The sequence below is a fragment of the Xiphophorus couchianus genome, chromosome 20 (assembly GCF_001444195.1).
Source record: "Xiphophorus couchianus chromosome 20, X_couchianus-1.0, whole genome shotgun sequence".
NCBI classification, from domain to species: Eukaryota; Metazoa; Chordata; class Actinopteri; order Cyprinodontiformes; family Poeciliidae; genus Xiphophorus; species Xiphophorus couchianus.
Window position 1 is genome coordinate 6356892 of NC_040247.1, and position 26352 is coordinate 6383243.

Sequence of the window (26352 nt, forward strand, 5' to 3'; positions counted from 1 at the left end):
TTCTGATTCTCCAAAACATTATTAAACTAATGTTTTTCAACTGCCAGTAAGATATTTACACCCCATAACAGCTATACCAACTCTCACTGAAAAAGCTGTGACCTTTTGATTATTTAGACTGCAACACTTTCAGTGGATTCTTTAATAAGGTGCAGAAATAGCCTTTCTGTAATTTAGTTGGTACAGTAGGCATCCCTAATGTTCACAACTAGAAAGGTAGTTCAATTCTTATGCTCTATATAAACCGTAACAGTGTTTTCATTAAACAGCATTTATGTTTATATATTTTGGATGAGTGGAGATTAAACCCTAATAGAGCAGAGCGATATGGACTTAAAGTTTTATTTTGTGGTAGTATTCTGATAACATTAAAACTGATGATAAGAACTGCTTTTTTTTTTTAAGGTAACTGTCTGACTTCAAATGTGTGTCATAGCAATAACAGCCCCACAAACCCAATATAAAATTAACCAGTAGCATGTGGTAAACTGTTTTATTTTTAATTCATTACAGGAAAAGATGTTTGAAATGTGGATGTGATTCAGTACCATTGGAATACAAAGGCTGATTTATCAGGCAGATTAAACTGGGCTAAAATAAACCAAGAGAGCAATCTATTGTCAAAAGCTTGGACAGAGACCAGGAAAACCAGTGCTGTCACAACATTAATCTGCTTGCTGTGCCTGTGTGTGTTTCTGTGACAGTTCCATGACCTCCTATCCCAGACCACTTCGCCCCTCAGTCAGTTGGACCCCTACACCAGTCGCTCCATGGACATGCTCCTCCCCCTGACCGAGTCGGACCGGAGGCGAAGAGCAATCGATCAAGACTGCAGCATTTCGCTGCGATCCTACAATGAGAGGCCGCGCTCTGTAGTGAGTTTCAACTTCTTTCACTTGGATCTCAGTTAAAGAAGCCACCCACTGCAGCTTATTATAAGAGAATTAATAGTTTAAAAAATGGAGGAGGATACAGCATATTTGCTTTCTTCCCAGAGGCAGAACTGCTATGTGCATCTGCAGTTTAATATAGCGGTATAATTAGTGGGCAGATTTTAATTCCATGGAGCCTTGCTCTAAATAATGCATCTCTGTCCATTTATACGCAATTATCAAATGAATTTTCTTTAAAACATCTTAATGTGGTAAGTTCAAAATAAATTAAATGGTAACATTTCAAATCCTACTGCTGTGTCCTATGGTTATAAAAACTGCATCTCGTTGCATTTATTAATATTTTTCATGTTCAGCAGACTAAACTCAGTCAATTGTCCCTCAAGGCTTAAATAATTGGATGAATTTATTCAAGCACAGACAAAAAAGCTGACACAAAGGTTTGCAAGATTTTGGTCCAAACCCTTGCAAAATTTATGATTACAAATGTAAAAAAAACAAACAAAAAAAACATTCATTTTCAGTTTGTTCTCTTGCATTTTGCACAGCATCATACATTTATATGAAAATAACATCAGTGGATGGTAAAATATGGCTGCATTAAATAATAACTCAGCCCTGCAGCTGTTTTTCGTCTCATGAAGCTCAGCCTCCCTGGGTGTCTTGGATTATTTTGCGTGAGAATGAGCTAAAAATATCTCTGTGATCAAATTTTAGCATTTGCTAAAGGTCAAACTGCGACACAAACAGTCAAGCTTGCACGCCTGCTCTCTGACTCAGTGAGGCAAAGAGAGAAAAAGAAACAACATTCTGGGAATGAAGGAATATGTTGTACTGCCTGCTTTAAATCACGTCTTAAATCAATACCTTTCTGATAGAACTTTGGTGTGTTATTATCACAAGTATATTTTATTCTGACAAGTGATTTATGAAGGAGCTCAGCAGATCCTGCACTGACCTGAAGGCTGAACATGCATGAATATTTATGAGCTCGGATATCAAAAAACGACTAACCAAAAAGTGCTGACCAGTCAGACTTCAGACGCTTTTGCTTTAATATGCAGCAGTTAGAGGTCTTGTAACTCAGCAGTTCAACAGAGACACAAATTAGTATCTGGAGTCAAAACGTCTTTGAGTTTTCTTTGAATGTATTTACCCAAAGCAGTGCAAAAATCCCAGTCTTACCTCTAGGAAGTGGGATGCAGGGCTGTGACTCTGCATCTCTGCATCTCTGCAGGACAGACACAGTGAACGACATAAAGAGTCTCGATTAAACCTCCGGCCGCCGAGCCACTCTGCCACATACGCCACCGTGTCCGCCTGGCATCACCAGCCTGAGAAGCTCATCCTGGACTCCTGCAGGTACGAGGCAACAGTAAGTATCCTTTTCTGTCTTCAGCACACAGGTGGAAACGTTTCAACCGTTTGTTAGTTTCATAAAATATATTTTTTTCTTCTCTTTACTTGGTTTTGATTGTCATGAGCAATGGGGATACTGAATTGTTTTGATTTATCTCTCTCCTCAGTATTTAGGATCATTGATAATCAGGGATTTACGGGGGATTGAGTCCACACAAGATGCCTGTGCTAAAATTAGGGTGAGTTGAAGAATTTTGCTTTTCTTCCCACTCCAACCTAAAAAGAACAATTACATGTTTTTGTTCTGAAGTTCGCAAACATTTATCATGAGAATTTGAGGCTTATAATGAATAATTTAATATTTTTATTACAAAATTGTGTCAACATTGCATACACAGGCTGTATGTGTCCCTCAGAAGGTTTGTCCCTGCATTTTGGAATAATTCTAATTGAATATTCAACATTCTTTGGCCAAACTGACATAAAATATCTTCAAATCAATTGGTTTCCTGGGACAAGACAACTTTAAGCTTATTCCATAATTTCTTCCATCAGATAGAGGCCTTTGGAAAAACATTCCTGAAACATCATGTTAGCTTGCTTTTTCCCTTCAAAACACATTTTTGATATTGGCGTGCGTTAAAGTTTATATAATATAGTTGTACTCACCTTGCATTGTACAAATACCAAGCTAGTGAAACTCAGTGTGATGCAACCTCCACTATGCTTGACAGCTGGCACAGTGTTCTTAGGTTTGAAAACTTCACCCTGATCCAAACCTTGCTCTTGTCATTTCCACTCAATTGTGATGCAAATTGTGAGCAATTTTATTTGAAAATTATACAAAAAAGGAAATGCAATTTAGACATGTTTTCATCTTCTGGTTAGAAGAGAATCAACCAGACCAAGCAAAGTGTAATTTCATTGGTTGTTGATGTAACTTATAGCTATTAAAAAAATAATAGTATGTAGTTTCGTGCCTCTAGTAAGGTCTGGAGGTTTAAATTTTGGACCAGAGGCTTGTTTCTTAGTCGGCACCCTCTTAAGTTAATAGCAGCATAAAACTGGTGTTCCAACAAATTCTTGAATTCAAATGTGGCTTCATAAAAGACAGGGTCTTTTGAACAAAAATGAAAAAGGTGTTTCAAAAAAGGGACAAACTTAAAAGTTAGGACAAAAAGAAAAGACAGAATAATCGCTACTTTGATAAAAACATTAATGACAAAGTTTAGAAAGATTTGGCTGCAATGGGATTAGGTGGAGTGGAAGACCAAAGAGTGTTTTGTGCACTGCTCAAAAAAATAAAGGGAACACTTAAACAGGTGTTTAACACTTAAAGTGTTCCCTTTATTTTTTTGAGCAGTATATTTTAACATGAGCCAATGAATTTGTGGCTGGTGTGTAATGATTGCCTGTTCAGAGAGGACTTTGGAGTGCAGTGGTGAATTTTGGATGGATCATTTGTTACAAATTGGATGGCAGAGCTGGAGAGGACACCAAGCTTTTTGGAGTGAGCTCTTACATACCCTTCTGTAAATTACACCATCATAATCAAACAAGAAAATGATGGTCATTTAAAAAAAATAATTAGTTTAGTAGAGAATGTGAAAGAGAAGAGCTGACTTTTAATTTAACCTCAGACTCATTTGTCAGTGCAGTTTGAAAAGGACAGAGTATTGTCTGGCCAGATTCCCGAATATTTATACTCAGTAACCTGAGTAGAGGTGTCCTCTGAAGGGCGGAGGTACTTGGGGTTTTCAAAGGCACAAAGCCCTTCGTATCAAACCACATGACTTGGTGGCATGGTGATACAGTTGGTAGCACTACTGCCTCGTAGCTCATAGAAGGTCAATGTTTTGCGAAGCATTGACCTCAAGACTATTAAAAATCTGCAGACTATGAGCTTAAAAGTTTGTGTCAGAAAACCAACCAATTTAAATCAATTTCACTGATTCTAACACCAAACAAGGGTTAAATAATAACCCAGAATGATGTTACAAAAACTGTTTGTTTAAAGTGCAACTTACGGACAGATTTCACAAATATTAGTTTTGGTGTATACATATATTTGAGTTGCATAACCTGCAACACCTTGGAAAGCTCCAGATTAACATGACATTCATCCCCATAAAGAGTGTATGTATACTTCTGACCAAAACTATGAATCATTAAATCTGGGGAAATGAAGAATAATCAGTTTCTTTTTTGAAACATGACAATTATGTGAATCTTGTTCATTTCAGAAATCAAAGGATTCCAAAAAGGGCCCAGTTGTCATACTGTCCATCACCTACAGAGGTGTCAAGTTCATTGATGCTGCCACTAAGGTAAAGTGATATTAGCATCTGTGCTAACAGATATAAAGATTTCAACACAAAATTTGCTGTCAAATTGATGGAGATTGATTTCTTTTCACATTTCACCTCATTTCTGTCTCCAACAGATGATAGTTGCAGAGCATGAAATCAGAAACATCTCGTGTGCCGCCCAGGACCCGGATGACCTCTGTACCTTTGCTTACATCACTAAGGACTCTAAGAGTGGCCACCACTTCTGTCACGTCTTCAGTACTGTGGAAGTCGTAAGTATTCAAACCAGTTCTAAAATGTGGGAAATGCAAACAAACATGTGCACCTGTTTGTTATTTTGTCAGGAGTTCTAATAGTCATGGCTCTTTGCGTGTCATCAGCTACCTGCAGTTAAACTTGTATGCAAACATCCTGTTGGCATTTTATTTTATCTCTATTGTCACATCAAGTCTCTACTGTTAGATTGAATCACTTTTCACACAAAGTTTTGCTCAATGTATCAGTAACTGTGAAAAGGTCAACAACAATCACTGCATTTTCTTTTTGTGTGTAGTGGGGTAATTATCAGTCATCAGTGTCAGCAGTCTGTGAATTGTCTGTGTTTTTTAAGCAGGAAGAAATTCTCCTGAATCTGTTTTCTTTTAGTTGTTGTTCAAGACATTTTAATATGTCTTGAACAACATACAGCACAATACATTGTGCTGTATGTAGCCGTTCAGGGCTAACGATTCATCTATTAATATTGCATGTGCTCATCATTTTGTAGTAATTAAGATTTGTAAAACAGAATCACATTTGGTAATAGATATATTGAAAAAGAAGGCGCATACTGCCTTTGTGCATAACAAAGCTTTAGTTGTAAACAAAGTTTTATGCATCTTACACACAGTGTAAGATGCATAAAACAGTGTGTATGCATCTTACACTTAAAAGATGCACTTGAAATTCTACATATTTTGGAATGCCACAAACATCACCATATTTTTCTGGGACTTTAATCAGTTCAGCAAAAAGTAGGAAGTGGGAGAAAAAAAATCTAAATTCTTTTACAAATAAAAATTAAAAACATTATGATGTGCTTTTGTGTTCAGATTCCATTCCTCTGATAGCCTTAAATAAAGTCCAATTTAACCAATTGCCAACAGACTTTGGGGAAATTACAGGGAGGACATGCAGGTGGCTTCACCTCATGCAGTTGATGGGGATATGGATGGAGTGCAATATACCAAACAGCTTTCAGCTGTAATTGTAGTAAAACGTGGTTCTGCAAAGCTTTGAGTTATGGAGGCTGAATAAAAATGCATAAAGCATTTTTGAGAGAATACATGTCAGTTAATGTTTCAACTTTTTTTTTCTGATTTAGATCCAAACATATGAGATCATCTTAACACTGGGACAGGCATTTGAGGTGGCTTATCAGATGGCAGTTCAGTCCAGGGCGAGACACTATGTGCCTCCAACATCTCTGGGCTCAGAGTTCATAGAAACCAAAACCAGCCGCCCAGTGTCTCAGTCGTGGAACAGCACGAGAAGATCAGCGGTGAGTATCAAGAAAGGAGGAAAAAATGGTTTTTATTAGGCTTTTCTTGTTATTTGAAGTTGTTCAATGTTTATAAGGTGAAGGAACTGGTAGAAATGTGCAGTTATGGAGTCATAATTCAGAAAATATACACAGGCCTCATGACCGAGTTCTCTCCCTCCGCTACTCAATTCCCAATATGCCACCTACAAAGGAAGATTTGCTGTGTGTGGGGGAAAAAAGTGATGAGTCATTACTTTTCCACCAGCTTCCACTCACATACCCCACAGCACTGAGAGTCCATCCCGATCAGTGGAGATTTTCTATTGGTGCATATGCGAAAAAAAAATAATAAAAAGAAGTGATGAATGAAAGCTTTATTTGTTGCTCACAGGCAGATGAATGATACACTGCGGGTCAATTCTAAAGGCTCAGCCCCCCCGTGGGAGGACACGCCCGCATGTTCTCACCTATGATTGAGTGGGCTGCGTAATGTTCACGCAGGTCCCCCAGCGGGGCGCATTGACATATTGACCTTTCTGGCAGCATATAATAGGCGTTCAGCAATCACTGTCACCTGAAAGTGTGTGTATGCTGTAGGACCAACTGCTTATGCAGAAACACAAATCATTTTGTTTTACCACCTGCCCCTTGCCATAAAATATGGAGTATGCACACATCTGCATAATGAGCCTGGCTCAGTGTTTAGGTTTTAGATGAGACGGGGACTGATTTTTGTCATCTGTTATTAGTTTTAATGCTTCATGCTGCTGCAAAATGTTGTTGGTTTAAACAGATTTTATATATCATCCCCAAAGTGTTGTTAACCGTCTCCTGAGCCCCATCCCACAATGTTACAGTTGTTACAACATTAATGGCTTTGAATGTCAGGAAACCAGCAGAGTTTAGCAGCTTAATAAGGACCTGTGCATCTCTGTTAGGGCTGCAACTAATTATTATTTTATAAATTGATTTATCGATTAATCAGATAAAAATATTCATTTAAGCTTTCTTTAATATAAGAAATATACTAAATGTACTTTTGTAAATAAATGCAATAACATAAGAAAATGCAATAACATAGCATTCCTGTAGTGTATGCTTAATCAGTTGTAGATTAACTGATTAATTATTGTATTAGCTGATTAATAATTGGATAGCAAAAAGTTCTTAATTAAAATTTTCTTTTTACAGAAACAATTTTTTTTAATGCCACTTAAGCCACGTGAAATTAAAACTATTCAGCTTGAGGAGTTCTTATAAGACAATGAATTCTTTTAAACTTAAATGAAGATGTATATATTTATGGTACAGCTTTGAGTAATTGCTGCTCTGCGTACGTTGTCTGTACACTCCAGTTAACGATTAATCAGTTGCTAAATTAGTTGGAGATTATCTCAATAACTGATTAATTATGAATCATCCGATTAATTGTTTCAGCCCTAATCTCTGTAAACTAGAGACTCAATGATGAGATCATTTATTTCAGGAATTCATTATAAAAAAAAAAACTTGCATACTTTATGGATCAATAAAAAATAAGTGATAAATGTCAAATCTTTTTTTCTGTTCATTTGGATAATTTTGGCTTGTAGTTAATGAAAACTTAAAATTCAAGTTCTCAGAAAATTAGAATATTTTCTTTAAAAAATAGGCCAACTTAAAAAAGGGGGTTAATATAGAATGTCCACCTATTTGAGAACTGTGTAGTGTCCAGTGAACAGAATAAATACTTGGTCGCAGCTCATTTTACTACTTACTGGGGTGTTAAGGAAGCCCAGGTTGGGTTAATGGTGGCCTTCAGCTGTTTTGCATTGTTGGGCCTGTTGTCTCTCATCTTCTCTATCTTATGAGCATCCAGTCTGCGCAGATTATTTTTTTCCCATGGATTTTCCAATCATGTTGGTGTTTTGGTAGTGTGGGCAGGCACCAAGAACTGCTGGAAAGTAAAATCAGTATCTCATTAAGCTTGTTAGTAAAGGGAGCCATGAACTGCTCTTAAGTTTGCTGGTAGGTGGCTGTGCTGACTTTGAAACTGACTAAACACAGCGGATCAACACCAAATGAAATGGCTCACCTAATCATCACCAAAATATTAAACTGCATCTAGAGCTTCTAAGATTTTTTGTCCTGAGACAATAAGAACTTCATTGCAAATTGAAATACAACATATACTGTAGTTTCATCTAAAAAATAAGACTTTTTACTACTGAGCAACAATTTAGTCAATTTCTGAATTTCTCAGTTTCTTAGCTTAGGTAAGACTCTTCTTGTCTCCAGTATAATAGTGGCTTACCGCAAGGAATATTGTAGCCAATGCCCTGGACATATCTGTAATCAAGAAGAACTGACTCAGTATTATGCTTCACAATCCCTTTGAGGCTGTGGTTTCCCCTGTTAGTTGTGCACCTTTGTCTGCAATTCTTTTTCCTTCCTCCAAACTCCTCATTAACATGATTGGAACAGCCAACTTATTCAAAAAATACTTTTCGTGGATCCTCCTTGCGCATCATGCAAATGTTGATGAGCAGGTTCTCCCCATAATTGTGTGGGCTGCCATGATGAGTTAACGTAAACTTTCTGTCCTCAAACTGATTTTGAGTTTTCATAAGGTGGAACCCAAAATCAACAGAAATAAACACTATTTATTTAATGGATTAATATTTAAATTATATGACTTTTAAACTGAACTACTGACATAAATTACCTTTTTGAGGATAATCTAAGATGCACCCGAAGTTACTTAAACATCCCCTCCCTCAGTGCTGTGAAAATGTCTTCTTTAATTGCCCTGAACTGTTTTAAAATGTAAAAGATGTCCTAAGTATATTCTTGACAGCTACATGCTTGGCCTTATAAAAAAAAGACTAAGCCTAAAGCAAAAGTCAGCCCCCGCAGAAGCAGCTGATCTATGTGGCGAACCCACATCTAATTCCAGCATTTCAAAAATGATATGGAAGAATCTGACACCCCACTCTTGCTCTTTGTTTTAAAGTAATTAGGAAAGGCTTTTATGGTAATTGGTAATTAGTGAGTGTCTGCCAGATTCAATGCTTGTTCAAGTTACTCTGACAGATGCGTAAATGCAGAAAAGATCCAAAAGAAAAAAAAATCAGTGGCTACAATTCACAAAGATGCAGAAATAAAAATGCAAAGATGGGGATGGACAAATGCCAAAGAATAAATAAAATGGGCTTAGCAACAATTTTGCCAAACAGCAAAATGCTGTACATATCAAACAACCACAAATCATATCTGTACTGTAAATGCGGGGTTATTATTTTGGTTTATGGTCGTCACACACCTCCGTGGGATGCGTAAAGGATTTTTCACACGGCTAGGCTCACTGTTTCATAATCCGTCCGTGTGTGTCAGGCATGCAAAAAGAGCTGCTGCTTATGACGAAACAAATGAACCTGATGTTTAATTAATCACACTCTGCTCCACCCTCACGACTGCAACGCGTGCACACCACATCAGCATGTGTAGAAATCCAAAGCTCTGCCATCCTCGGCTGCCGCCGCTGCTAAATGGGATTAGGACGGTTGTTATTCAGAACCAAAAATCCCCGACATGAAAACAGATTTTTCTAATGATATTCCTGTGCTGCTCCTGGATTTCTTCACTGTCCATTTAATGCTCTGTCCCTCCTCTCCTGCCTTCTTTTTTATAACATGTCTTTGTTCTTGTCTTCTCGGTCCTCCTGCTTCCCAGGGCGCCCCTCTGCTCGAATGCCGCTGCTGTCACTGTCACACGTGTACTACCCACCGTCCTTCCTTCCTCCCGTTGCACTCTGTTAGCCCTGGAATCCAGGTCCTTCTCTTTCCTTTCCTTTTTTCAGCCCTCAGTCACCATACATCTGCTTACACACCTGAACCTCCCTTATATCTATTTTTATTATTATCATTATTTTGGCAATGCTGCAGTGCACTTTGACTCTTTGTTTTGTGGTTCTTAATATTTTGGAGCTCATAAAACCTCCTCATCCCTTTATTTTCCCCATCTCTCATCTCCATCTTACATATTACAGTTTGAAAATGAAATTAGCGGAGACTTTGTGGGAAAAGGTGAAAAGGTCACGTGGTTCTAGTGGCTATTGAGGGTTAAATCCATTGCAACAATATCGCCTTTGGTTGTCTCAGATGGATAGTTGCAAAATGCTTACCTTAAGTTATTCTTTTAGCAATTTTGAAGTAATTCTGTCAGAATAAAGTATGAAGGAATGTGCATTTTGAATGAGCTGCTTCTTAACTACTAATCAGAATACTCTTTAGCTTCCAGAGAGTCATATGTCTGGATTTGCTGCTGCTGCTTACAGAAGCTGAGAGTATTTTCTGTCAGATATCATCCATTCTCTGTGGATTGAGCCCTCAGTGTCTGTGATTATAACCTGATCACTGGACTGACTGTACCTCTAATCCACATGCACTTGTGTGAGCCGAGGACTTGTCAGTGTGGCGCAAATGGCCTCCACTGCCACACGTCTCACACCTCCTCCTCTCGTCCCTCCTCCCTCCCCACCCCCTCCGGCAGATCGACCCCCTGGAGATGGATGCCGACATGCAGTCGCTGGGCAGCACCACCTGGCTTTGCGACCAGCGGGACTCCAACAGGCGTCCCGTCAGCACCAAGTACGAGACCACCATATTCTGAGGCCGGACTCTCTCCCCGCCCAGCTCCCTGCCACCCCCACGGCCCCCTACCCCCGCTTCTCACTGCACCTCCCTCGTACTTTTTTCCTCTACCCTTGCATCCGGTTCTCCGGTCTTCTCTTTCTCTCACGGAGAAACACACAAACACACACACACTCACAGAGATATATACATGTGAGCCCCGTGCCTTCTCACTGTGATGGTATAGCATCCCTCAGGGCTGCCTCCTCCTGCACCTTCCTTTGCCCCGCCCAGCGACCCACGCCGACCTCCTACATGCCATGACAAACGCTCCTGCGGCTCCCCCCCGAGCTCCCACAACATCCCTGGCAGCCCCTCCTTCGCCTGTTGCTGCTGCAGCTAATGGTGGAGCCCTGGAACAGATGATCCTGGACTGATCTCATTTTACAGTGGCCCTGCTCTCTCAACCAAACTGCCTCTTCCTCCTCATCCTCCTCTTCTTGACAACTTGCATCTGCCTCCAATTCCCCGATAGCTCCCAGAGGTTGCATCTTTATTCTTTTTCTTCTTTCAAGACATTTTTTTTTGGTTTTCTCCACAGGCAAAACAAGTATGTTTATTTTTGATTTGTTCAAGCTTGACTTCACAGCAAGTTCAAGTATTTTTAGATATGTTGGAATGATTTGTGTAAGGCTAAATTGGTCTATAGGCTTAACTCTTAAATGAACAGTTTGACATTTTGGGAGAAAATGTTGATTATTTTCTTGCAGAGGTTTGAGAATAGTGATAGCCATTAATATTTTTGTAATAGAGGCTCAGTTTTGTTCTACATATTATGCATTTAGACATGCATAATATTTTAATATTTATTTAGTATTTCAGTTGGGCAAAGCATGTCTCTGCAGGGGTCAAAATCTAAGTTTGTAATTACTCTGTGTTACAGAGGTCATGCTGTTGCATTCAACATGGCTCCCACTGTTATTTGTCAGACCTGGAGTATAAATAGTGGATTTTATTGAAAATGGCATCAACAGTAATTCCTCTATCCTACAGTAGAACTGGGGGTCTACAAATATTAAAATCAAGAAGGAAATGATAAAATTGTACTTATAGGGTAGTAAAAACAGATTTTTCATGTTTTTCTTAACATTTATTATGATTATCTACAGTACATGTTTTATTTAGATAATCAAACATTATTAAAATAAAATTTAAAGATGAATTGAGTAAATAAATATGTAGTTTTTAAGTTTTCATGATTTTATTTTGTAAATATCTACCTTCACATTAAAGTCAATGGATAAATGTGCTTCATTTACAATAATTTCTTTAGAATTTATCTGATGAACAATTATTTCATCATATTTGAATATGGATTTTTTTCCTAACTGAATACATTAGCTCTAATTAGACATTGGATTTTTTTTTTAAAAAAAAACGTTATTTTTAAAACATGTTTATGGTACAAGTAAAAGAAAAAAATATTTTCCAGACTTTTGAATTTGTTAATAATTGTTTAGGGAATTTAGACAAAAAAAATGAGTTTGTTGGAAAATGTGTTTTTATTCAAAAATTTGTTGTATTTTTAACATCATCTGGGGTCAGTTTGTTTCTTTTTTTCTTTCGGATGGATTAGAATAAGAACAGAAGTGTAATTCACATGCTAATATCAGCATATTAACATTTACCCATGGTTATTAGTTTTTTATCAGTCTTCATTCTCTGCAAGAAGGCAACTACATTGTTCTCAAAATATTGACCTGTTCCTTTAAGACTCCCAACGATATAGATTTCAGTTCTGCAGAGTGACTATGTTGTGTTCACATTTTTAAGTATAGTTTTTTATTTTTGACTTATTGATTTGTTTTCTTTCAAGGCAGTTATATACTTTTTTCTTTCTCCATCTTTAGCCTGTCCTGTCTTACCAGGCATCTACCACTGTGAGGCACTATGAGGAGGCTGCTTTGCTAGCATGGGATGCAAGATGGACAAATAACATATATATATATATAAATATATATAAGTGAAAGACAAAAACAGCAACATGCAGCAAACAACCTGTATTTTTTTACTCATTTGTACAGTACTCATAGTAAGACCACATATGGATTGGTCACAAATCTATCACTGATGTCTGAACTCAAAGCGGACTGAGAACTGAAACCTCCTTACACAATATTGCAGTAACTATAATTAACTAAAAAAATCCCACCTAATCCCCTATCCTGCCAAACTCCAGCACCCAACAGCTGCACGCCTACAAACAGTTTTTAACAAACAGAAAGGAGAAGAAAAAAAAAGCTACATTTTGGATTTCCTGCTGTATCTAACTGTGACTGGCTGGGAAGATGTGTAGATGATGGTGCAGGTTTGTTGAGATGAGTCTGGCCTTGTACTGCCCAGTGCCTGTCAGCATTAATGGTAGCGCTGAGAGCCTGCAAATCTTCTTCATTTAAAAAGCAAAACTAAAAGCACTGTGTTTAAAACAAAAAAACAGCACTATCCCTTTTAAAACTTTGTCTTCTTACAGTGCAAGTGTAGTATTAGTGCATTTTGTGATACTTTTTTAAAGATGGGAGGTAATTGAAAACAGATTATAAGTATCTCGACAGAGGTAACAACATAAAGAGAAGACAATGAAAAAGAAGAAAAAATCAAAAGTAAGCATATTTAGGATGTTGGCAGTAGTCCAAAGCTTTACTTATTTTTGTAATCTACAATCAAAGATCAGTTCATTGAAGAAATAGTTTAGGACTTTTGAAATGATGATATGATAAAAAGAAAAAAGACATTAATATCTTACCTGCAGTAAAAAAGTCTTTTGGTGTCTTCATTCATACAAACAAAAAATGGTCTTGTCCTGAAGGCTGAAGTTAAAAAGTAATATGAGAGGGGTAATTACCAAAATGGACTTTTCTTTCCCAAAACATCAAACTGAAAAATGTTGTTGTTTTACATACTTCTCTGATATCACTTTTCTGCTTGACAGTTATTTAGATTGAAACTGATGAGTATTTACATAGAGAATTGGGTCAAAGGAGATGTGCCATCAATGGCCTTCCTGTGTGAAGCACATGCATCCATTTATAATCTGTACTTGCTTCACCCTTGACAATGTGCGATGGGTAGGGATGGTATTGGTGCAGACTTCCAACAGTATTTGGGTGAGAGGCCTGGTGCTCTTTGCATGTGCTACATTTCTGGTCTTGTAATGTAGGTTGGACAAGCAAATCCCTCTTCTTTAGTGCTAAGTTTGCACTTTTCTGGCACGATGTAATGATGCTGTTCGCTCTCCCCAACTTTTAGCTCTCAGACAAAAATAGAGGCTCTTCTCTAACATTTTTTTATTGTTACTTCAAGACCAGAACCAAAAAAATCTAATTAATTCTTTCTGAACTTAATGAAGTTATCCTTAAATTTCAGTTCATGCATTCTGACGTGTTTGCATAACTTACTGAATTTTGTTTTAAGCTTTGACTTCAAGATCAGGTTTTGTTTAGTCTAAAGCTTTCCACAGATTTGAAATCAAGCATATTACTCTTTGGAAGCTCTGGGCAGAAACACTTTACAGGTTCTGCTCTCTGTACATTTTTAGTAAAAATCATTATGTAAATAATCCTCAATTTCTATGTAAATAATTTTCAAGTGCTGTGTCAATGGTTGAAAGGTTTATAAAATAGCGTTCTCACATAAATTAACTTATTTTTAGAAAAACAATGCAGATCAAAAATTATTATTTTTACAAACTTTAGCTTTACATGAGATCATTACTATGACTATTTCCATGGTCCATTTTCAATTGCTGTTACATTCAGGAAGTTAATTGTTGTTGCACCTCCTCATATGTCTATTTAGAGAGTAAAAAATAAAAAGTTTTTATTTATATAATCTCCAAACACAAGCATTTATTTTGTTTAAAAGTTCTTAAAAAGACTTTGCACAAATTGCTGTGACATATTAGAGATTGGGTTTTTTTAAGATGGTAGAAGTCCCCTTAGTGTTTTTAGCTGTAACTTTCAGCCTCCAGGACTAACCAAGATGTTTCCTGTTAACAACCTTCTAACATAACCTCGCTTCAAAAATCCTGAGCTGTCTCTTTAACACTAATATATTTATGAGCCTCCGGCAAAGATTGATGCACATTTCCCTTCATGGTAAGCTTATTATACATGATTACACGTAGCTTTCTATTTAACTCCATTTCCAAATTTGGTACAGTACAAGTAAAGTATGTCACTTCACGTAACTGAGAGTGTTCCGTTTTTTCCGTCTAGTTAATGCAAATAGTATGTAAAGCTGGAAACAACACATGGTTATGTTTTAAACCAAGTATTTTCCTCCTGCACTGTGATTGAAAAAAGAAAAAAAAGAGATGCTGATTGTGACGATGAGACATGACTGGGTGCCCCCTCCTGTGCACTGCCAACCGTGTGTGCTGTTCGCTTTGTTTCTGTCTGTCCTTGTGGACGTTTGGACTGCTACATCGCTGGCCGCTGTCCTTGTTTCTGTGTGCCGCAGGAGGATTGAGAGAGTTCTTCTCCAAAGACAGTGTGTCTGGAGACTGTATAGATGTAGCTGCTGTCTGTGCGGCACTGTGGTTGTGTCATTGCCACTTTGTTCTGACTTTTATCTGTTAGCTTCCACTGATGATGCATGTTTGGCAGTGTCTTTGTGTTTTGTCCCCTCTGATGCATTTGGCCTGAGCAGTCTCTGTATGTACTGTACTGTAGCAGCGTCTCGTCTCCGTTCTTTCATCTGCCATATGTCTTTTATGTTCCCACTCTCTGTTTACATGCTAATTCATCACCCATCCCTCCGTTTCCAGCCTTCTCACCATTTTTGTCACTCGTCCCCTCCATTTTGTGTGTCTCCAGGACAACCTGCTCTCGTATGGCTGCACACTATAAAAGAAAAAAAAAAAAGCATTACACTTTAATGAAGAGCAGCTATTTAAAGCGAGAATTGGTAGCATGATGTGGCTGTGCATGTACCTGTCCTCTTTTTAACATTCGTATTCTCTCTGTGTAGCTCGCTCCAACGTTCAAGTTTCCGGACACCAAGCTGTGAGTTGAAGGGGAGCAGCCGATGCGAGTGTGTTTGCGTGTGTTGAATTAGTGCACAAAGCAGTGGGAAAATGGTTAAGAGAGAGAGAGAGGGAGAAGGGGCCAACCAGCGTTACTCTGACATTTAGATCTCACTCTAGATCTCACCTCCTGCTCCTCCACTGCCCCCGAGATGAATTCCCAACTCACAGTCAAAAGGTAACTTGTGGTCCCACATCACTGGCTGAACAGGATCTGTATATCACTCCTGTCTTGAGAAAGGTCAAGTCTACTTCCTGGCCTCCGTGTCACTTACGGATTTTGTCATGTAGGTACTGTTATGTATAGAGCACTGTAGACCGTTAGTAACATAGACCATTAATGAGAATTTCTGTTGATTCAGGTCTACTGAAGATAGCAAGAGCGCGGTTTGAAAAAGGGTAACAAAAAAGAAAAAATAAACTGTACCAGCATACAATGCTTTGCCCATATTTGTGGTCAGAGTACGGTTTGTTGTTGAAAATGTGATACTGTTTCAAATTTCAAAGCAATATTATATTCATGATATTAAATAATACAAAGACTAAACAAACCCTCCTAAGTCTGTTGTCAGCATTGATTTTCTTTACATGGCTGAGCAGTTAAAAACAGACACATTACACCAGCTGTTTGAAATCAAAAGTGACATTACAAGATGGTAATTATTGTACAATTGTGCTTTCATTGTTTCCCCCACTGAACAAGATTAGTGGGTGGTGCGACTTCTAATCTAAACAAACGATTAGCCCCGTTTGTGCCTCTCTTGTACTTTATTATTTTCAAGTTGCAGAGCTGAAGCTCTCACTGATCTTTGGGAAGAAAAAAAATTAAGAAAGAAAAGAAAAAACAAAGATTACTACTGCTGTGTCCGTGTTGTTGGTGTTCAGAGAACCATCTAAGTATGGACAAAAAAATTAAATGTCAAGTGACTGATGTTTATCGGGAATGACTTGAATTACAACACTTCACATTCTGCAACATATTTTTAAACACAGATTTACCTTGTATTTTTACGTGCTGTACTAAACATGTAAAAACAAATATATAACCTCTGTAACAATGTCAGTAAAGTTTTAGCAAAAGAAACAAGTCAAAAATCTTTGTGGCACAGGATCCTGGAAATCCCCCAAAACAACAAGATGAATTGTTAACAGACCTGACATGTTTGAGGCTTTCTGAACATTTAGCTTGCAGCTAATGCACAGCTCTGTAACTTCCCATCCACCTCACAGCAGAAAATTCACTCAGTTAAAGGAGCATCCCCACTGTTTTCTCACATTGTGCTTCATTGATATAAACTGATTAAAAAACAAAATTAAAAAAAACTAATTTTATTATCAGACTGTGAAAAATTGCTCAACAGGATGAAAATTTAACAAAAGAGTAAATTAAAGATATAGCCAAAATAATTATACTCAGATTTTTGAAACTTGCTTAAACACCTTAGCCTTGAGTCATGAGGTTACGTACTCTGTCACATTTAGCTTTAATTTGTTTAGATTTTTTAAAAGTTCATATTGATTTATCTTTATTATAGAAGAAGCCAATTATACAACACTCACTTCCTATGTACTGTTCCTACGTACAAATGATTATGAATCGGAATAAATAAGTTAATCTGCATTAATATTTTCTTCAAGATTTTAATGCACTTATCATCAAAGAACAATAAATTTACTAACCACAAGAGGGGCATGTATTCTACTGCAGGTGTTTTATCATCTGGAGGTTTCTTTTGGATCATGGTGGAACCACTTTACTAATATTAAACATAAAAACCTCTCCAAATAATTTTACTTACTGAAGCTGACATAGCCTCCATTCAGTGTACAGAGGAAGAACAAAACAAAAATGTTGCAGGAACTTGACACAAAAAACATAAAATAGAATATAAAGTAAAGAAAGAAAAATATAATTCAATTAAATTTTGATAAGTTGATTAGTCCTCTTGATAGTTCTGTCTGAAATTACAAATCCATCTCATTGAAAGAAGTTTCAGGGCATGAGCCATCACAAGGAACTGATCAACCAATCAGAAGCAAAGCTGTGAAAACTTATATTAGCTGATCACAAAGGAATTCCACTATTTTTATAAAACACCTCATTTTGATATGGATATCTTTAATTTTCAAAAATCTTAGTAATTTATCACTGTGGACTTAATAATGAACTGAGGTTGGTTTCCTATTCACATTGTTGTTTTATAAAAAGGATCTTGGATCCTTTCTTAAGGATCCAAAATCCAAAACCGTCTTCAAAGAGGTTAAAATACCATTTTGGTACGTAATCAAGTTCTGCAGAGATGATTGTCTCGTCTAATTGATTCCCTGCAGACCACAAGCCCCCGAGGTTCAATTTCATAATGAAACCCAAAAACTAAAACTAATACAAACTAAAGCTACTTTAGACCAAATCTTTATTATTAAATTAAAGATATATATTTATCAATTTCAGAAATCTCATTAAAAGTAGAAATATAATTGCTTCACTGTAGCAGATTAAGGAATATAAGTGTAAGTTAATTTTCTTAAGTGAAAAGATGTAATGAGTACTTTACACATTTTCACATTAATTGTTGATCATGGCTCTCAATCTGGAAAGTTGTGTTGTAAGTAAGCAGCAGACCAAGAAAAGAAACAAAATATAAACAAACTTTATTACTTATTTTATTACTACAAAGAAACCCCAAAATAAAGCAGCACACATTATTATGAAGGCCATCTGTAGGATGCTTATTTTACTCAGTTCATTATTTTTTAAATATAGTTTTTCTCTAAGAGTATTTGTTTGAGATTCATGTATTTTTATTTATCTGTTCTGTAATTTGAGCTGTTTGAATGGCTGTGATATATATGAAAAAAGGGGAAAAAAACATTTTGTTTCCCAATAAAATCCTGTTTATTTACACAATTCCCTTATAACAGTATATATATATCTGGTTTATAATCAAAGGTGCAAAAGAAGAATAAAAAGAAATAAAAGAAAAGTGCCCAATGTCTTTGGTAATTCATACATAAACATTCATCAACATCAAACAAGGTAAAGCATTGAATAACATATTTACAATATTTTAGCATATATTTTTGTCTTTCCATTTTGATCTCTTGCCATTTATTTCTGCTACATATTCTTGTTTTATGAACACAAATTTGTTAGAATTCAGTAATTGCCTTCTGCTTTCACTCACACTCTTTAACATTTGAGAAAATATTCAGTTTCTGTACACTCTAAATATAACTAAAGAAGTTCAGCAACACAAATTTCCAGATTTTCATCTCAAGCTCACCCAACGCTCATAATTAAAAAGCAAAGTTGTAACAAAATGCTAGCTTATGATCATGTCACTGGGTTTTTTGGTTCTGCCCCATCTCAGCGCGAGTCCTCTCCAGTTTCTCTCTCTCCTGACGGCAGCAGCAGCTTCTTGAGGATGGGTGCGTAGAAGGGACCGAAGACAGTCCGATTGAAGTGGACAATTTGCCCAAAGGCCATCCCCAACTCTGCGAGCTCGGAACTCACCAGCCGGAGGGGAAAATGCAGCTCTGGACGCCTTTTAGCCGAGCCGCCTGGCAGCATGGCCAGGAGGAAGCCCTGAACTCTTTCTCCTGTTTTGGAAAGAGAGAAAGATGGAGGAAAGTCAGAACTGTGCAGAGGCTTTCATCAAAGCTTGAAAGCATGTAAACACTGAAAAAGAAACATAAAAAATGCTCACTATTTTCCCCCATTAGCTAAGAAAGAAAATGGTTAGTTTCAAGTCATGCTTCTCTTATGGGGGGAAATTGTGCATCCCTAAACACAAGCTTTTAACAAACATTAATAATATATTCCATTTAAAAGCTTGTTAAGATGCCAAAGATTTACAGAGCAAGTATAAGATCAAACAACATTAAATTGGGTCAAAAGTTCTACAACTGAAAAAAATGTGTTTTTCAAACCACATTTATATGTGGTAGTTTAAATTAAATTGTAAATACATATGTTGTATAAATAAGTAAATTTGTCTCTACTCTCTTACACACATCAATATTTTATTACATGAGTAAAGAAAAATCAAATGTAGAAAAATAAATAAAAAATTTAAATTAACATACCTTAAAAGCATACAAAAATATTTGAATTTCTATTAATGTTAGGAATTTATTTTATCTAATTTTTTTCAAATTCAGTGGGCGGGTTTAACACCACGATAGACAAGGCCATTGGTCTGCCTGTTAAGTCAACCAATCAGATTTTCTAAATGGCTTATCTATTTGAAAAGCTATTTAGAAAATCTGAATTATTTTATGATAGACTGTAGCACAGAAAAAATTAAATACTTAAAATTGTTTTGAAGATATGGTGACTTAAAATTCAAATTTCTGACATATTAAAAGATTTCCTCTTTCTTTTTTTTTATTATTTAAATATCTAAATATTTGCCTTGTACATTTTTCAGAGGACTGTGGCACTTATGGACTTTCTTATTAGACAAGGTAACTTAATGCAGACAGAACTGAAAAGATGCACAGATGCAAAGTCATAAATGGCGTGAATACACATCCACTGGAAGCCGAGATCTTTGGGGGGGGGGGAGAAAAATTACTACTGGAAGAGATTCTGGTGTTTTATAATAATAATAATAAAAAGTATGTAGGTGGCAAAGTTCTGAGCAAACTGAAACTGTCTTAGGAACTTTAAAGGAAGGGAGTTAAAGAGATTTTGAAAAGAGCTGATTAAAATCTCAGTTTTATCGCTGCTTAAATCAAGAAAGTTGGAGGAGAAACAACATGACGTTTTGTACAAAAACAGGGATTTGAGGTTTGAAGATTTGAGTGTCATTTGAATAATAAAGTAAATTGATATAAAATTTTCAGGAAGATATTTTAAAAAAGACAAGAGATAAACAGGAAAGGACTGAAGACAGAACCTTGGAGAACACCAGTAGGGGCATTGATTTAATAGTGCTTACTTTAGCCATGGAGCTCAAATTTAAACAAATTGAGATGTGTGGTAGTCATACAAACAGGAAATAATCTATTTATGGGAGATAGCATGAAAGTGTGCAGTAAATCAGGATGAACATGATTAATATTCCAGCCCAGTAGTTTCTGTGCAAGGCATTTTTTTCTTTTCTATAGCTTAAAATTGATCCATTTTCCCATTAAGGTATCTGCATTTTCTGCACCACACTTTAATTAAAGAGAACAATCAGAATAAACCAGTAAGTGCCTGGAAAATAACTACTCTTGGAATCCTGCCTGACCTATAAGTGTGCGGACGGGGTTGTTCATCTTCCACAGGTCAGATATTTGTCCTCTCAGCAGATCCTGGCTCTCCTGAGGAAACTCTCCTCCCCCCTGGGTGCTCAGAGCTTCTTTCACCTGCTGCAGCACCGCCTCCCCCAGCTCCAACAGGGCCCTCTTCAGGTCAGCTTCCCTGGAGAAACAGAAACTAGTATTAAAATGTGTAACAGCTCAAATCTATTAGGCTTATAGAAATTCATTCTTTTATGCAGATCGCTAATTTAGGGGGTAGACATTTTGATTAATTAAAAGCCTATTGCGATACATTAATAAATAGTAGGATTATAAAGTTGTTGCACTACTGCCATCCAATAATAATGGCAAGGCTATTCTTAAACAGAAAGAATGAGGTTAGCTGGATCTGTCCTGACAACCTAGTTGCCTCCTGTCACCTCCATTGGTGTCCATCTCATACAATACCTGTTCTCCATGACAGCCAGTACATGCATCACCCAGTCCGTCTCTTACCTGGTGTGACTGCCCTCCAGCAGGGCAGTGATCGTCTGCTTGAGTTTACCTACAAACCCTTGCAGGGAGAAAGTGACGCCCCGACACTGAGTGGCGGTCAGGAGCAACACGGAGGCCTCCAGGACCAACATCTGGAGCTGCTGGCTCAGAGCGTCCAGGCGGGACCGGTCCATCAGCATGCTCTGCAAAACACGGTCACCTGGTTGCCGTGAGTGACTTCAAGCTCTAAACGAATTCAAACTAAGTATGTGGAGTAGACTCGATGTTGATCAGCGGGTTTGTAACTTCATCCGACATTGCTGTGTTGATGCGTGTAATAAAAGGGTTCAGAGCTGCTGTTCTACAAGAGCTCCAATGTCCTGTCACATGCTTTAACATGCCGCAGGGTGAGGAAGAGTGCACGGAGCAGCTGAATATTCCCCCCACAATCAATAAAATATCACATAGTGTAATGAAAGGTGCAGTGAGATGTAATTTTCTGAGTTGCCGCTGACCTCGGGATATTTCTGGTCATGCGGGTCCCAGTGGAGCAGATGCATGTAGGCGCGGTTGAGAATAGCAGTGGCGCTGGGGAGAGCTCGACTGTCAGGACCGGGAGAGTCACACTGAGCTGGGAGCGCCGCCGCCTCCTCGGACGCTGCCGCCACAAGCCAAGCAGCTGTGTTGTCTAGAGAAGCTGAGGCAAGAAAAGGGACATGCTTAAATAAAACACACAATTAAACTGTATTGCAAATATCGCAGAGGATCTCTTGAGTTTTTGGATTATACAGGTTCAGATTAGTTCATGCTTTCAAGAGGCTCTACAATGTTCACAGCAAAACATTTCTAGTATGAGACATCTTGATATTTTTCTCAGATGAGCTTTTCGCAGCACAAGAATAGGGCCGCAATTAACCATTATTTTACCTATCAATTATTCTACTCCATTAATTATTCTCACGATTAATCAATAAAATGGATTTTAAAAATTGGCACATTCACATGCAGATTTTTCATTTTACCACTTGAATCTTTCTTATGCAATACTAGAAATAAGCTAAAAGGCAAATAAAAGAAAAATGAACGATTAATGTATTGATGTTTTTTTATGTGCGATGTAATGCTCTAATCATTAATGGTGTATTTTTATTAGCAGTAAGCAAAAAAAATAATTAACAGGGGAAAAAAAGGCTTTAAAATATAATTGTGTGTGTGTGTAAATAGTCTATAAGTTTTACATAATGAACACAGTTACTGAAATAAATAAACTTTTCAATAAAATGATAATTTTTTTATTATGTCTGCAGATGGCAACAATATTGTTTCTACCAGGTAAAATTGCTCTCTGCTCTTTTTTCCCATGCAGTTGTTTCTGCCATTTTCAGAGCTTACAGATGGGAAGTTGTGCTCTGAAAAAGGAACACGAAGCTGTGCCCATACACATATGGGCACAGCCACATACATATATATACAGTATATATTTTTTATTTTTTTACAAAACTTTCTTGTGTTCTGAAGAGGCAGTAAAACAATAGAAGTGGAAGCTGTTTTATTCATCAGTAGCTTTGGTTTTACTCTAAATATCTGTGTGACTGCTAGCTCAGTTTCTCACACAGGGCATTAGTAGATAAAAAGTGGAGGATGGGGATTAAGTGCGACAGAGGTCAGAATCTGTTTAATTGAATACCGAGACATTAAATTACCGTAAATGTTTCTCTCACAAAGTCACCTATGCCATCTACATATATCTCTGTCACTGCTTAATTAAAACAGAGGAGTGAAACAAAGATAGATTTCCCCCCCTTCACCTGGCTGCTTGTCCAGGATCTGCTGAAATTTGGCTCTCTCATACTGCACAGCCTGCTGCAGTAGATGAGGCCTCAGGCTCTGGATGGCGAAGTTAACCATGTCGCTCTTCATCAGTCCCAAGACGCGGAAGATACCCCTGAAGGAAAAGGTTACTTACTTTTACTTATTTATTCACAGTCCCATGGAAAAGGGTTTCATATCTATAGAAGCTTTTCACATTTTGCCACTTTAAAAGCACAACCTCAGTGGATTTTATTGAGATTTTATGCAGCAGACCAACAGCAACTAGTGTATAATTGGAAAGTGGAAGGAGAGGGCGCACAGTATTCAACCTTATTCAGGAATAAAAATCTGAAAAGTGTGCATTTGCATTCAGTCCCTTATACTATGATTCACCTACAGTAAATAAAACCCATTACCTTCAAGTCACCTAATTATAAACACATCTTATCTGTGTGTAAGATGAGCTGAGTATAACTTCAATGGAAGGCTTTTTGTTGTAACAAAATGTGATATGTGTTTAAGACTGTGATGATTGGACTGACATATTTTTTAATCATTTTGTTGTATTTTATGGCATTTTTCACATAAATGTGACAGATCATGTTGCTTACTGAAGGAGCTCCACGGGCTCTTTGAGGTCTCGCAGTGTCCTGACCTCGGGGTCACGCACAGGAGCGCATAAAGATGCCATCATATTTATGACAAATCCTGCCAGCCTGTGGAGGTCCAGCGCTCCATGTTGGACCTGCTGCTGGATCAACTCCATATCCAGAACTTCATCCAGCCGAGACCTCAACCTGACGTGACCAGGCAGCAGCAGCGACCCAAGCATCTGAAAGGAAACAGAAGATAATTAAATAACAAAATAATGTTAAAAATAATGCTTGTTTTTTAAATTCAATCTATTATGAAAGATTTAGCCTTTCTTGTTATGGAAGACAGGCTGCCATCTTAATAAAGGTTGGATTTTCAAAAAGTGTCCTTCAAATTAAAGAAAACTTACAGTTTTGACCTCCTGCAGCAGGATAACTGCTTGGCTGTAGTTTGGGGGATCGCTGCTCAGCTGTTCCTGCAGACTGTCCCAAAACGCCCGGTGAATGATGTCTGTCACTCTGCCCTCCAGGCTAAAACAGAAGCAACTGTTTAATTTAACTCAACCGTTTTGATTTGTTAAGCAATAACTGGTTGAATGCATCTTGCCTGTCAGTGGGAGGGCTTTTTGGTTTGATGCAGAAGTCTCCATTCACCACTATCTCATGTGCAAGGCTCAGGTTGGAAACACAGTTTTCCAGTTCCATCAGACTGGATAATGAGGCAGTGGGTGGACTCCCTGATGCGCGCACACACACACACACACATACATCCATAGATAATTAAAAGTGCCGTAGTAGTAGTAATTCAATTACTAATAGGCTCTGAAGGTGTGTGAGGACAGGAGCAGTTCTAATAAAGCTTCACATACCTGTAGGAGAGTTGAGTTTTTCCAGACTGGGAAGGTCAGCTGGGCAATCATCAAAGGGCTCTTCTCTTTGACCGGACATTTCTGCAGCAGCCAACATTTATTTTCCTCATTAACAAGACATAACTGGATATTTAGTGGAAACAGGTACTTACAGCTGCGACCAATCGAATTTAGGTATCTATAGATTTGTGTCTTTCTCTCTCATTGTTAGTAATCAAATGGTTTTTATGTCATACATTTGAATGGATCTTAACTACAGCATATATGTTTCAATGTGGAGAAAACCTTTAAGTCACTAATATAAAAACATATATTAAATAATATAAGAAGGGTCAATGTTGGTCAATGTAAAACTATTTTAATTGTTTACTAAAACAATACTGAATCAAATAATTAATTTACAATTTTTAATATTTTATACTGTATTTTATTACATATAAAAATAAAAATATTGGAGGTCAGCCAACTGAAAAATAACTCTTTAGCTTTCATTAGCACACTAAAGCTATAGTACATGGTGTTATAAAGATTAATTTAAGGTAGTTGTAAGCTAACTTTCTCCCCTTTTCTCTCTTGTGTCTGTGTTACATTCAGGGTCAAATTCTGTGCAAAATTCTGTAAACCTGTGAAAATTTGTTTCCCCTGTGTCGGGAGCGCGCATTGCAGCCAGGTCAGTAAAATGACCGAACTCTTATTAAATTAATACTTCACAAATGGCTAGTGCACATTACTTAAGCAACCTCCACCGAATTAGGAAAAGTGCTGCAAAGTTAGCAAAATTCAATAGTGTCAACGTTAAAAACGATTATAGCACAACGGTGAACATAATAACCAACTAACTTTTCATTCTGTGGTTTAATAGTTAGTAGATTCAAGTATTTCCAATTCCAGGACTACTAATAGGACGTAGCAATTTCTATCCGTTTTCTTAAAGTGAATAAAGTTACTGTAATTTGACAAATTCAGATACTAAAGAGGTCACTTCAAACATAAACACATATAATTACACCGCTTTAATAATTAAGCTTTATAATAGTTCACTTACCTGGTGTTGATTTTTAAATGACTCGAGAAGTGAAACGTCAGACTGACAGTGAATGTATCAGCCGTTTAAATGACGTCTGCGTCAACGTTCAAGTTCAAACCAGGACCAAACCATTCACGTTGAAATAAACGTGGAAGTTAAAAGCACATGTTTTTGCGGCCTCACTTCATTTTAACCTGTATGTACGCCTCGGTTAAAACAAAACACAACCGTTTAAATGCAAATTATTAACCTGAATTCATTTTAGTAAGAAATACTTCAGAAATGTGCAATTTTCTTTAGTTTGATCCAAATCTCAAATCAAAACAAGAGGGCGGGTCTGCCCTGTAACTTCCTGCTGCTTTTCACTCAGTTGTAATGCTGCCAATCTCACCTGTTCTGTTTCTTTTCTTTAAAAAAAAAAAACACACAGTGGAAACAAAACGGAAAGCGGTCGATACTTTTGTAGAAACGCCCTTTTGTATAATACAACTACTTGTGAACCAGAAATATCATGTTTCCTGCCCCAGCTTCGAGAAAGATAGGCCGAATGA

General features: G+C 37.3%; 2 protein-coding genes across 10 annotated transcripts in view; one reads left to right on the forward strand and one right to left on the reverse strand.

Annotated features, from left to right (window-relative positions):
• The window catches only part of anks1ab (ankyrin repeat and sterile alpha motif domain containing 1Ab), a 61278-nt gene extending 44942 nt beyond the window's left edge, over positions 1-16336 (forward strand). For 2 of the 9 annotated variants that reach the window (XM_028003972.1, XM_028003973.1), the window contains 9 exons: positions 705-875; positions 2131-2268; positions 2420-2491; positions 4496-4579; positions 4696-4833; positions 5925-6101; positions 9795-9893; positions 10614-10711; positions 12604-16336. In XM_028003972.1, coding sequence (XP_027859773.1) covers positions 705-875; positions 2131-2268; positions 2420-2491; positions 4496-4579; positions 4696-4833; positions 5925-6101; positions 9795-9893; positions 10614-10711; positions 12604-12637 — 1011 coding nt within the window. In that variant the 3' untranslated portion in view covers positions 12638-16336. Of the gene's footprint in view, positions 1-704; positions 876-2130; positions 2269-2419; positions 2492-4495; positions 4580-4695; positions 4834-5924; positions 6102-9794; positions 9894-10613; positions 11304-12603 lie in introns of all 9 variants that reach the window. The other 7 variants (XR_003593745.1, XR_003593746.1, XM_028003968.1 and 4 more) reach the window with 7 other exon arrangements.
• Positions 16337-18413: 2077 nt separating this feature from the next.
• Positions 18414-25973, reverse strand: LOC114136152 (T-complex protein 11-like protein 1). The gene is made up of 10 exons (XM_028003976.1): positions 25820-25973; positions 24775-24855; positions 24513-24642; positions 24316-24436; positions 23924-24144; positions 23309-23445; positions 22016-22197; positions 21522-21703; positions 21014-21186; positions 18414-19376 (listed from the first exon to the last, which is right to left on the reverse strand). Exons 2-10 carry the CDS (start codon positions 24851-24853, stop codon positions 19144-19146), a joined length of 1458 nt encoding a protein of 485 aa, XP_027859777.1. The 5' UTR covers positions 24854-24855; positions 25820-25973; the 3' UTR covers positions 18414-19143.
• Between the last annotated feature and the right edge of the window lie 379 nt (positions 25974-26352).

What these genes read in the sequence shown, in the direction of transcription:
- LOC114136152 (XM_028003976.1), bottom strand. Translation starts at nt 24,853, where the DNA reads ATGTCCGGTCAAAGAGAAGAGCCCTTTGATGATTGCCCAGCTGACCTT. An exon ending in AAAACTCAACTCTCCTACAG is followed by an intron (nt 24,643 to 24,774) that starts GTATGTGAAGCT and finishes TGCGCGCATCAG; the next exon opens with GGAGTCCACCCACTGCCTCA. An exon ending in CCCCGTCCGCACACTTATAG is followed by an intron (nt 19,377 to 21,013) that starts GTCAGGCAGGAT and finishes TTTCCAAAACAG; the next exon opens with GAGAAAGAGTTCAGGGCTTC.